This window comes from Oncorhynchus nerka, linkage group LG27 (genome assembly GCF_034236695.1).
Source record: "Oncorhynchus nerka isolate Pitt River linkage group LG27, Oner_Uvic_2.0, whole genome shotgun sequence".
NCBI lineage: Eukaryota > Metazoa > Chordata > Actinopteri > Salmoniformes > Salmonidae > Oncorhynchus > Oncorhynchus nerka.
In genome coordinates this window covers 43,343,723-43,357,064 of record NC_088422.1, presented here as the reverse complement: position 1 = coordinate 43,357,064, position 13,342 = coordinate 43,343,723, and the positions used below count along the sequence as shown (strand labels likewise).

Here is a 13,342-nt window from a genome sequence, read left to right as displayed (position 1 = left end):
CACATATGGAATCATAGTAATCAAAAAATTGTAAAAATATCAAAATATATTTTATATTTGAGATTCTTCAAAGTAGCCACCCTTTGCCTTGATGACAGGTTTGCACACGCTTGGCATTCTCTCAACCAGCATAATGAGGTAGTCACCTGGAATGCTATTTAATTAACAGGTGTGCCTTGTTAAAACTGAATTTGTGGAATTTCATTCTTAATGCACTTGAGCCAATCAGTTGTGTTTTGACAAGGTAGGGGTGGTATACAGAAGATGGTATTTTACCAAATAGGGCTAAATTCATATTATGGCAAGAACAGCTCAAATAAGCAAAGAGAAACGACAGTCCACCATTACTTTAAGAGATGAAGGTCAGTCAATACGGAACATTTCAAGTGCAGTCGCAAAAACCATCAAGTGCTATGATGAAACTGGCTCTCATGAGGACCACCACAGGAAAGGAAGACCCAGAGATACCTCTGCTGCAGAGGATAGGTTCATTACAGTTACCATCCTCAGAAATTGCAGCTCAAATAAATGTTTCACAGAGTTCAAATAACAGACATAACGCAACATCAACTGTTCAGAGGAGACTTTCGATTTGCTTCAAAGAAACCACTACTGAAGGACACCAATAAGAAGAAGAGACTTTCTTGGGTCAAGAAACACGAGCAATGGTCAAAGACCAGTGGAAATCTGTCCTTTGGTCTGATGAGTCTATATTTGAGAATTTTGGTTCTAACCGCCATGTCTTTGTGAGACACAGAGTAGGTGAACGGATGATCTCCTCATGTGTATGTTCCTACCGTGAGAAATGGAGGTGGTGGTGTGATGGTGCTTTGCTGGTGAGACTCAGTGATTTATTTAGAATTCAAGGCACACTTAACCAGCATGGCTACCACAGCATTCTGCAGCGATACTCCATCCCATCTGGTTTGCGCTGAGTGGGACTATCGTTTGTTTATCAACAGGACAATGACTCAACACATCTCCAGGCTATGTAAGGGCTATTTGACCAAGAAGGAGAGTGATGGAGTGCTGCATCAGATGACCTGGCCTCAATCACCCGACCTCAATCCAATTGAGATGGTTTTGGATGAGTTGGACTTCGTTGGACCGCAAAGTGAAGGAAATGCAGCCTAAAAGTGCTCAGCATATGTGGGAACTCCTTTAACATTGCTGGCAAAACATTCCAGGTGAAGCTGGTTGAGAGAATGCCAAAAAATTGTGCAAAGCTGTCATCAAGGCAACGGGTGGCTACATTGAAGAATCTCAAATATATTTTGATTTGTTTAACAATTGTTTGGTTACTACATGATTCCATATGTGTTATTTCATAGTTTTGATGTCTTTGCTATTATTCTACAATGTAAAAATAGTCAAAATAAATAAAAACCCTTGAATGAGTAGAGTAGGTGTCCAAACTTTTGACTGGTACTGTATGTCTCACTGTAAGTTATGGAATCATAGACAAGGACACAGGTGTAAGTGCTAAATGTTTTTGTTTTTTTGAGCATACAAAAATGATTGATGAAGGGATAGAATGATTGATATATTGATAGATTATTACCCGTATCCACTGGTTGGCCTTCCTCTCAACAGCGTTATGAGGTTCCTCTGAATACAGACTCCACAGACTCTGGAGCAGGAGTGAGCGGCTCTCAGCTGAACACAGGACACACAACAAAACACAAGATAACACATTAGGCAAGGCATCCATCCATCCATCCATCCACCGAACCATACCCTATTGACAGTCCACTCACCATCCACAGTGACATAGGGGTTCCAGCAGAGGCGGCCGAGGAACTGGCCTACGAAGGGAATAGTCCTCATGGTCTCTGTGGTGGAGCTCTGGAAACGCACAAAGCACGGACACTAACACACTCCACACCAACATGACTGGGCCAAACCAAGGCTGTGTCCCAAATGCCACCCTATTCCCTATGTAATGAACTACTTTTAACCAGGACCCATCTGTTCAAAAGTAGTGCATGGGATTAGGGTGCCATCTGGGACAATACCCTATAACTGACTGTATGTACTGTAGCATACACTACCATGTACTGTAGCATACACTACCGTTGAAAAGTTGAGTCACTTAGAAATGTCCTTGTATTTGAAAGAAAAGCACATTGTTTGCCCATTAAAATAACATCAAATTGATCAGAAATACAGTGTAGACATTGTTAATAATGTACATTCCTATTCTAGGTGGAAACGGCAAATATCTACCGAAACAGACGCCTCACAAGTCCACAACTGGCAGCTTCATTAAATAGTACTCGCAAAACACTAGTCTCAACGTCAACAGTGAAGAGGTACTCCGGGATGCTGGCCTTCTGGGCAGAGTTCCTCTGTCCGGTGGGCCAAACCAAGGCTGTCCCAAGAAGGCCAGCATCCCAGAGTCACCTCTTCACTGTTGATGTTGAGACTCATGTTTTGCTGGTACTATTTAATGAAGCTGCCAGTTGAGGACTTGTGAAGTGTCTGTTTCTCAAACTGGACACTAATGTACTTGTCCTCTTGCTCAGTTGTGCACCAGGGCCTCCCACTCCTCTTTCTATTCTGGTCAGAGCCAGTTTGCGCTGTTCTGTGAAGGGAGTAGTACACAGCATTGTACGAGATCTTCACTTCATTTCTCACATAGAACAGCATACACAACTACAGCGTGTACTGTAGCGTACACAACTACAGCGTGTACTGTAGCGTACACAACTACAGCGTGTACTGTAGCGTACACAACTACAGCGTGTACTGTAGCGTACACAACTACAGCGTGTACTGTAGCGTACACAACTACAGCGTGTACTGTAGCGTGTACTGTAGCATACACAACTACAGCGTGTACTGTAGCATACACAACTACAGTGTGACCTGTAGCATATATAGTACCATGATAGGGTTTCCCAAACAGATTGCACAAGTGGGTCCTGGCAATCTTAAGTAACTAGAGTAAAAAAACTAAAAACAAAGCATTCATAAGTTTAGTACAAGTTTGTTTTTCACATTTCACCCATAAACATTTCCTGGGTTTAATTTTCCCCCAGAGCGAGAACACATCATGTGTTGAGAAGTGTGAGAGATACACAAAACAGATGGGTGTGACGGGCCAGGTAGTTTGGGGTGTTGGGGCTCAGCTTTGCCCGCTTACAAACTGTACGCAAGTGTGTGAGTGTGTGTGCTTTTTTAAGCGAGCATCTGGTTGTGCGTGGAAGACTCTTCAGCTCACAGCAACAAGGGGCCATTTAAAACATTTCTCTCCAGCCAATTAAAAATGGAGAGCTTGTAGCAGAACACTGTAGGGAATGGCAGCTAGTCGTTGCTAGCTTAATACTGACCAATGACACAAAGGGTCTGTTCAGAAGGGTGTGACGCTACGGAATGTTCAGAAATCACTGATCTCTACCTGATTTGATAAGAGAAAGCAAGGTTACCAACCTAATTCCAACCTATGGTTACCCAAGGTAGAGAGGAAGGAAGGAAGCATGTATTTCTCCAGTCTTAAACAGAGTCCCTGATGTCATTCATTGGAACCTGGGGCGTTAACGATGTAGCATCTCTTAAAAATGTAGACCTAGCATCTTGCGTGTGACACAGCCAGGGCGGTACTGTTGTCGCATTTCTTTTCGATGGCCTCTATGCATCACTTCAACATGTGCTCGCCCTGCCAATGTACTGTACACTGGAACACACTCAAAGCGTCACACTCTTTTCAATCCTGTACATAACACATGGTCTCAGTTTAACATGACACGCCTGTGTGTGTGTGTGCGCGCCCCCCTTGTATGACGCAACCCAGAAGGAATATTTATTTACAATAAGATCTTTATTACAGTTTGAGGCTATTGAAACATACCATACAGGCCTCAAAGAAAGAAAGAATGAGCCGTCGCAACAGAAAATAATTATCACCAATTACCAGAGAGCCAAATCAGCATCACGTTAGTGACTGGGCACACTAATACTGTCCCTCGTTAAAAGCAGAGCTTTAGACATGCTGTATCTACTGTGCATACCCAGACATCTAGGAACAGAAGTGGCTGATTACGTGGTGATCACAGGGAGTTTATGGGACCCTTTGTCTGTCCAACGATGTCATCAGGGCAAAGATATGACAAAGCAACGTCAATCCACTGATCTATAGTGCACTACTATGGGCCCTGGTTGAAAGTGGTGCACTACTGTGTACAGGGAAATGGGGTGCATTTGAGACTCAACCCTTGCCTCCCTGGGCAGTACTGGAGACATTCATTCTCATGGAAGGTGTCAGTGGTATAAGTAAGTATCTAAGAGCTGCGTACTCCACGTATGCACACACTGTCACGCACACACTGACACCAACTCACACTCACTCGTTCGCACATGCATGCACACACACACGCATACAGACTTGTAATGCTGACTCTTAAGTGAGTGTGTATATGAGTGTATCCAGCAGGCCCCCACCAGCCAGAAGGAAAACCAAACACACATACAGCTCCTTGGGTCCTAACCCAAAGCAAATTAGGAAATGGATATTAATTGGAATATTTTTTTCATCCTCGAGGCGAAAGCCACAATAAAGTCTTCTAGTCATCAAAGAAGGCAACACTGGTGCCGAGAAGTATTTTACTTAACCACTCTTTTATGAGCCCTCTGCCGGGAAAGGATTTCACTCCAATTAAGCGATCCTTCCCTCTCTCCTTCACACTCATTCACTCTCTCCCTCCCTCCCTCCCTTTCACATTGCAGATGCTCTCACCCTGGGGCTGACATAAAGTGGGGTTGAAATGATTGACCCCTTGATAAAGGTGAGCAAATATTACTGTAGAAAATAAATAATTCAAATACCGTGCTGTATTGTATGCAAAAAAATATAGATATATTTTATAATAATACAATTGTGTGAAAAAAAAAAAAAAGAAAAAAGTCAACATTATTGACACCTGTTTTCAATACCTCCTCTTCCGTGGATAACGGCAGCGAGCCTTTTTCTAAAATGTTTTCTGAGATTGGAGAGCACATTGGGATGGAGGGAGAGATGGAGGGAGAAATATATATATATGGAGAGAGAGACAGAGAGAGAAATTAGAAAGAGAAAAAAAGATTGAAAAGATAGAAAGAGCATGATGGTTAGTTGGAAGGTACAGCCCCTCTAACACTGGATCCTCACAGTCACTCCCCCCTCTCCAAAATCTGGTACACTTGAGGATACATTAGGTTAGTGTTGGCAGTCCCCTGACAACTATTAGCTGGCTAACTCAACATTGCAGCACTGCCAACTAGTCACACAGACCAGCCAGTGTTAGAGAGGGAGACCTCAGGTGTGTGGAGGGGGGGGGGGCCTGTTAATGTTTACAGTAGCATAGAGCTTCAACCGAGCTCTTAATGGATCAGCCTAATTGATGAACTGCACTAATTAACTGGATGAGCCTGGGTGTTCTGTCAGTGAGTCTGTTCTTACACACAATCCACAACTCTTCTAAACCTTTCAGAGTTGGTGCTGACATGGGATCAGTTTTGCCTTTTAGATCACAATGAATGAGATTAAGTGGACAGGGGACAGGCATCTGATCCTAGATCAGCACTCTTATTCTGAGAAGCTTAAAACATATGGCCCCTGATCTGGTCCAGACACTACCCGTTCCTCTTCTCCTACCCATTCAATGTACAGTAGCTTAGCAATATGATCCACCTATCTGATACATTCAAATATGCTAGCAGACAGGAGAAGGGGCCAGAAAAATGGGTGTTGGGTTGTTTGGGATGGAGCAGGGCACTGTCCACTTACCCGCATGTGTATGTCTGTGAGGAGGAGCTGGAGGAAGGCCCTGAGAGGGCCCAGGTGGAGGCTGGTGTCTCTCTGAGTGTCTGGGCTCTCAGTCTGGCCCCACTCCACTGCCTTTCCTAGCCAGAAGGCTACCTCCTGGGGCTTTAGGCCAGCCATGGATCCCATCTGGGCCTGGGACATGGTGCTATTGGGGCTGGGGCAGCCTGTTGCAGAGCAGGGTCTATGGAAGACAAACAGACAGATATGATACACGGCTCAGGGAACACTATTCCTTGTGCTAGCAGGACAAGGGATCCAAAGTAGGGTTGCAAAATTCCCAACATTTTCAAGTTTTCCAGAAATCCCGTATGGAGGATTCCCGTACTTCCTACCAATTCCAGGAGTATTCTATCTGGGATTTTGGGAAAACCTGTGGATTTTGGGAAAGTTACCAGAATAGTGCAACCCTTCTCCAGAGGCATGGAGGGCTGAAGTAGAACAATAACATGTTCTGTGGGTGTTGCAAAGTGACAGAAGCAGTAAAAATCACAACAAGGCTCTTCAAACATATGGCCCATCTGGGACAAAGTGAATTTGTCCTCACCCTGTATTCCATTCGAGCAGCCAGAAGAAAACAGACATGCACAACACCAGGGTAGTGTTTTAAAGGACTCAGGCCTCGACATCCCAACCTCATCAAGGATGTAGAGAACAAGGCACTTTTTTAAAGTAGCCCAACTCTTTTTTATTCAGTTAAAGAACAAATTAAGAACAAATTCTTATTTTCAATGACGGCCTAGGAACAGTGGGTTAACTGCCTTGATCAGGGGCAGAACAACCTATTTTTACCTTGTCGGCTCAACGATTCAATCCACCAACCTTTCGGGTACTGGCCCAACGCTCTAACCACTAGGCTACCGGTCGCCCCTGACTCTTAGGGCCGGTTTCACAGATACAGATTAAACCTAGAAGTGAATTAAAAAGCATGCTGTATGGAGAATCTCAGAACACGTGCTTGTATCACAGATGTAGGCCCATGTACTGTAAATGGCAAATACAGTTGAACTTACAGCAAGGAGGGGAGTGCTGGGCCGTCTTAGACCGAAACCCCATCTCTCTCCATCTCTTCCTCGTCTCTCATCGAACCCTACTGAGAAATAAACCACACATTCTTCACCTTTTATGATGATGAGGATAAACTGGTGGGGGGTTGTGATGTGTGTGTGTGTCAGGTGTGTATGTGCTTGTGTGTAGCCTGAGAACAGAGTGTGTGTGTCCGGAGCTGGCAGGCGTGTGTTATTGTTGTTTTTAGCTATAATGATAGGTCTGTAAGGGACACCACGGGTTGTGTTTTACGACCACCTCGTTACACACCACTTGTTTAATGTCTTGCCATCATCTCTGCTGGAAAGCCCCTATGGCTCAGCGATGTGAATATATAATTACTTGTTTAAAAGAGAGAAAAAAAGCCCAACCAAATTAAGGACAAACGCCCCTTGTTGACCTGTGATGGGAGCACAGCTTTCAACGCACAAGAGGTTGAGTATAGTGGTATGCCGCATACCCAACTGGCTCACACACACACGCGCGCTTTGTCCAAAAATGCATTTAGAGTGTGAAATAAGATGCGACTGAGTCAATATTGTTGTAAAATACTTTTTCGAAGATATGTTTGTGGACTTTGGGTAAAGGAAGGTTTTCTTAAATTGTTGACGTCATTTCAAAAGAATAAAAGATCAGTTCTCCAATAGGCTATACTGAGTCTTCCCCCATTTAGACAGCCTAGCATCAAGCAGGTTCCATCAGGTGTTAGCCTAGACTAGGTTGATCGACTGTAGTTTCCTTCTTATAGTTTCCTACCTTCGAATTATAACTGAGGGGGTGGCAAGTAGCCTAGCGGTTAAAAACGTTGGGCCAGTAACCAAAAGGTTGCTGGTTTGAATCCTGAGCTGGCAAGGTGGAACAATCTGCCATTCTGCCCTTGAGCAAGGCAGTTAACCCCCAACAACTGCCGTGGACGTCGAGTAAGGCAGCCCCATGCACCTCTCTGATTCAGCGAGGGTTGGGTTAAATGCAGGAGACACATTCAGTTCAATGCATTCAGTTGTGCAACTAAATAGGTATCCCCTTTCCTTGATTATAAGTATTAGCTAATCTTGGACACCTAGAACTAAAATCTTGCGAATTTGCAACAGGCTTTTTTTTGTGTCGCAGTGGTCGAATTTTGAAAGTGTATTAATTTAGACTTTCTGTATTTTTTTTTTTATCTTGAAAACTTGATCAAAACATTTTGGGACTGTATGGACTAATGAAAACATTTGTGGTATTTTTCTTTAAAATGTTTTTATAATTCTAATTCAAATTCATACTCAAAAAGCCCACACAGTCCAATTTCAATTCAATAACTTGAAGATTTATAAAATTTGAATTTAATTAAATGTAAATTCTCCACTTCTTCTTAATTCAAGAATTAAAATGTTGAATGAAATTGGAATGGACCCCAACAAAATTATTTCTGTTACATTTTTTCAAGAAACATAAACAATAAAAAAATAGATATAATTGCTGCCAAATCACCCATTTGTGTTATGCAATGTGCATCTGTTCACAAAAATATGACAGGAACCATAGGCCAGAACATTAACTAAAGGGCCCTAAAATGCACAAAAGAAATGTAGCTAATTATTTTCATATTTAAACATAAATGCATCAGATGTTATTGTACAAAATGAGACCACCCTTAGCAGTTGTTAATGAGACATTATCTTCTTCTCTGGTCTGGTCACCCAGTAGTGTTTAGAAGAGAAGCAAACATTGGAGCCCACACTGTTCTTCTGTGCTCTATTACTGTTGGTGACATCACAGTAACTGCTTCTGCCAAACCAGATCTACTACGCTTTTTACATCTCACACACAATGCATTGGAATAAAACTTTTCAGGCTCCACATGATATAAAATACATCACTTTTCCAGCCACCCTTAATGGCAACTGAATATAAATTATGTACTGTATGTTAGGAACATTTTCAATAGAGACTTTCTATAAAATTGCTTTATTAAAAGGTAACTAGAGAAGTAACTATCAAAAACCAGAGCCAGGTATATGGCTAAAACAAATGTTATGACATTAACATGGAATCATGTAAGCCCCTAAATTCCACACGAGCATGCTGTTAACTGTGCTGTGACTGTTTTTACTGTACTCAGTGGTGGAAAAAGTACCCAATTGTCATACTTGAGTAAAGACACCTCCATAGAAAATGACTCAAGTAAAAGTCACCCGGCAAAATGCTACTTGAGTAAAAGTCTAAAAGTATTTGGTTTTAAATATACTTAGGTATAAAAAGTCAATCTAATTGTTAAAATATACTTAAGTATCAAAAGTACAAGTATAAATCACTTCAAATTCCTTATATTAAGCAAAGCAGACAGCAACATTTTCTAGTTTTTATTCATTTAGAGATAGCGAGGGGCACACTCCAACACTCAGACAATTTACAAACGAAACGTGTTTAGTGAGTCCAACAGATCAGAGGCAGTAGGGATGACCAGGGATGTTCTCTTGATAAGTGTGTTAATTAGACCATTTTCCTGTCCTGCTAAGCATTTAAAATGTATTGAGAACTTTTGGTGTCAGGGAAAATGTATGTAGTAAAAAGTACATAAATTTGGTTTAGGAATGTAGTGAAGTAAAAGTAATCTAAATATAAACAGTAAAGTACAGACCCCTCAAAATACGACTTAAGTAGTACATTAAAGTCTTTTTACCTAAGTACTTTACTCCATTACCTGTACTTCAATTGGAATGCAATACTTATGAGCCACCTCGAGATGTCAGTATTTCATGCTCTCGGGTTGAGACGTAAATATACACTCTCTCGTTTGATAAGACACCCAGAAAGTCCTCCTGCCGTTGACACACAAAACACACTCAACCTACATGAGTGATGTAGGTAGGAAATAAATGATGCAGGAATCAAAATAGTAACGTTTACCACCACGTTTTACTACTGCTTGTTTGGCTAACGCGCTGTCACAAGCAAAGGCATAGCTAGCATAGCAATCAAAATTGTTTCAAATGTAGCTACATACTATCCTAAAATAAGCCGTCATAAAATGTGTATGTAGCTAATACACCATCAGCGACATTAAATTACCAACCTGTATGTTGTGTTCAAATTCACTATCAGAAAACGTTCTCCTTTGTAAAGTAACAACAGTGAACTTCCCTCTGCAGCGAAGCCGGATATGTCCGAATCCCATTGGCTGAGGTCCCACCGCGCCTTCTCAAACGTGGGCGGTCGCTCGCGCCTTAAGTTGGCTCTTTGTACGGATCTAGGATCAGTTGACCCTGCCCAAATCTAAAACTTTACCATTAGATGTTGAAATACAAAACCAACTTTAGGTCAGTATTTAGGGGCAACTTGTTGTGATTTGACCAGTGCTCCATTTATTGGCGTTAGAACAGATAAATAAAGTAAAGTAATTTTGGTGTGTATGATAATAAATAGCATAAGGCCAACACTTGCATTTAAGTGAAATTAGTTCAACTACACTATAACTTGCTGACAGCAAATAGGTAGCAAGGATAATTATTTGCACTTTTTTATATACTGCCGTATATATATTGCCCCCCCCCCTTCTTACAGTTGGTTCCACTTTGAACCATTGGGTGGCACTATGCAAAGGAAAAACCCTGTTGTTACTCACTGCTTGTAGAAGCATGAGAACAGGAACATGTCAGTTGGAGGCTGGGGGAGAGTATGCTTCATTGACACCAGGTTAGGGCCCCCAATTTTCTGTTGTTATGTCAGTCACTGGCCATCACTTAATTAGCCATGTCAGCTATCAATATTTAGATTGGTATTTAGTCTAGCCAGCTATCTAAACTTGTAGCAATCATGGCCGAATACCGACCGGGCACGCAGGGCAGATGTCATGTTAGCATGGTATAAGTCCTTACAAAATGGGTAGAATTGTAGGAAATTTGCTTTAAAACAGCAAACATTTTTCTTCACCCCATGGCAAACATGGGTAGTATTGCAGGAAATTAGCTGTACAGCTGCATCATGTTTCTCGCAGCCCCATGGCAAAATGTGTAGAATTGCAGAAAACTTGCTTTAAAACGGCAACATTATTCTACGCCCCATGGCAAAACTTTAATTTCTGTCCACCGTCAACAGGGGTGCCACTTAAATGTTTTGCCGTGAGAATTTCACTAAGGACCCCCAGGCATCAGTGACCAAGTACACTGTATAACTCTCTTAGTAGCTTATTATTAGGAGCCTATTATAATAGTACACTACATCATATATCATATCTATACTGAAAAATATATATAAACACAACATGTAAAGTGTTGGTCCAATGTTTCATGAGCTGAAATAAAGGATCCCAAAAAAATGTCATGCGTAAAAAATGTTTATTTCTCTCAACTTTTGTGCACAAATTTGTTTACATCCCTGTAAGTGAGCATTTCCCCATTGCCAAGATAATCCATCCACCTGACAGGTGTGGCATATCAATAAGCTGATTAAACAGTATGATTAAAGAATTTGGCAGTACTTCCAACCTGCCTCACAACCGCAGACCACGTGTAACCATGCCAGCCAAGGACCTCCACATCCAACTTCTTTACCTGCGGGATTGTCTGAGACCAGCCACCCGGACAGCTGATGAAACTGTGGGTTTGCAAAACCAAAGAATTTCTGCCCAAAATTGTCAGAAACCGTCACAGGGTAGCTCATCTGCATGTTTGTTGTCCTCACCAGTCTTGACCTGACTGCAGTTCGGCATTCTAACCGACTTCAGTGGGCAAATGGTTTCAACTGTACCGGGCAGATGGTAGACAGTGTGTATGACGTCGACGTCGTGTGAGCGAGCGGTTTGCTGATGTCAACATTGTGAACAGAGTGCCCCATGGTGGCAGTGGGGTTATTGTATGGCAGGCATAAGCTACAGACAACAAACACAATTGCATTTTATCGATGGCAATTTGATTTGATGATGAGACCGGGATGAGATCCTGAGGCTAATTGTCGTGCCATTCATCCGCCACCATCACCTCGTGTTTCAGCATGATAATACACGGCCCCACGTTGCAAGGATCTATACACAATTCCTGGAAGCTAAAAATATCCCAGTTCTTCCATGGCCTGCATACTCACCAGACATGTCACCCATTGAGCATGTTTGGGATGCTCTGGATCGACATGTATGACAGAGGGTTCCATTTCCCGCCAATATCCAGCAACTTTGCACAGCCATTGAAGAGGAGTGGGAGAACATTCCACAGGCCACAATCAACAGTCTTATCGACTCTATGCAAAGGAGATGTGTCGCTCTGCATGAGGCAAATGGTGGTCACACCAGATACTGACTGGTTTTCTGATCCACGTCCCTACCCTTTTCTACGATATCTGTGACCAACAGATGCATATCTGTATTCCCAGTCATGTGAAATCTATAGGTTAGAGACAAATTAATTTATTTCAATTGACTGATTTCCTTATATGAACTGTAACTCAGTAAAATCTTTGAAATTGTTGAGTGTTCATGTTTTTGTTCAGTGATATTGCATGGAGGATATTAATGCTTTGGGAAATGTGGGATAAGGTTATTATAAAGACCTAGATTGTAATGAATTTGACACTAACACTGAAAGACACTCTTGGTAGGTTATAACAGTAGGCTAGTAAATATAGGCTATTAACAAAAAGTGAAGAAAAACCCTCTGACACAAATACATTCAGCTGTGTGCCAGGAACATATTTTGCATCATAGATAGTTGTATTGTGTTTTCACTCTAAAGAGAAAAATATGTTACAGAGCGTTAGCAGTCATTGTGTCATCAGTGGCGTGGCAAGTTGTCATACATCATCCACTTATCCCCTTGTACAGCGAGAGAGTGATGGAGAGAGAGAGATCATTTATTTGAATTGAGAGAGAGAGAGAGAGAGTTGTGTGTGGTGTGGTGTGGCAGAGCAGCATTGACTGAGCCCCTCAATAAGAAACAGGACAGCAAGGCTTAGGCTGAGACCTGCAGACAATGCTGCCATTTTGTGGGCTCTAATTGGCACATCTGTAACCATGCTTCATTCTACACTGCTGTCTTCATAGGAAGAACTGAAGTGCACTGCCGTGGTGCGCTGGGGAAGGTATTTACGGGAGCAATTTGGTCTTTCTTAACGCTTACCTTCTGGAGACAGATGTTGCCTCAAGATCAATCACTCTGGGTGGGTCTCTGTCTCAGTACTGTAAAATGGCTTCCTTTCCTTGTCTTCTTTGCCTCTTTCTCGTTATCTGTAAGAATATGATCCCAATGTCGTTTGTATGCCTACCTGTCTGCACCAAGATTTGATACCATGCTTACAACACAACAGTGGACTTCTAGAGCAGAAATATAGCCTGTAACTCCTTGTCAGACAATTGACTTGGATCTTCGGAAGGTGATGTCAGACACATAGAGCAGCACCCCCGTTATTGTAACCAGAGTAAGATAGAAAAGGGCTATGTCATAGGGATATGGAAGGAGAAGGGTGTCATAAGGATATTAAATGATAGAGAAGGGAAGTGGAATATTGGACATTACATATGAG

The 13,342-nt window shown here is 42.1% G+C and overlaps 1 protein-coding gene across 6 annotated transcripts in view; it reads right to left on the bottom strand.

Annotated features, from left to right (window-relative positions):
• Positions 1-10,017, bottom strand: part of fancc (FA complementation group C) — a 40,460-nt gene extending 30,443 nt beyond the window's left edge. The window contains exons 1-6 of one of the 6 annotated variants that reach the window (XM_065011693.1): positions 9,906-10,015; positions 6,814-6,893; positions 6,593-6,708; positions 5,765-5,984; positions 1,758-1,845; positions 1,562-1,656 (exon numbers count right to left, since the gene is read on the bottom strand). In XM_065011693.1, coding sequence (XP_064867765.1) covers positions 1,562-1,656; positions 1,758-1,845; positions 5,765-5,944 — 363 coding nt within the window. In that variant the 5' untranslated portion in view covers positions 5,945-5,984; positions 6,593-6,708; positions 6,814-6,893; positions 9,906-10,015. Of the gene's footprint in view, positions 1-1,561; positions 1,657-1,757; positions 1,846-5,764; positions 5,985-6,592; positions 6,709-6,813; positions 6,894-9,905 lie in introns of all 6 variants that reach the window. The other 5 variants (XM_029638291.2, XM_029638296.2, XM_029638290.2 and 2 more) reach the window with 5 other exon arrangements.
• Positions 10,018-13,342: the final 3,325 nt, after the last annotated feature.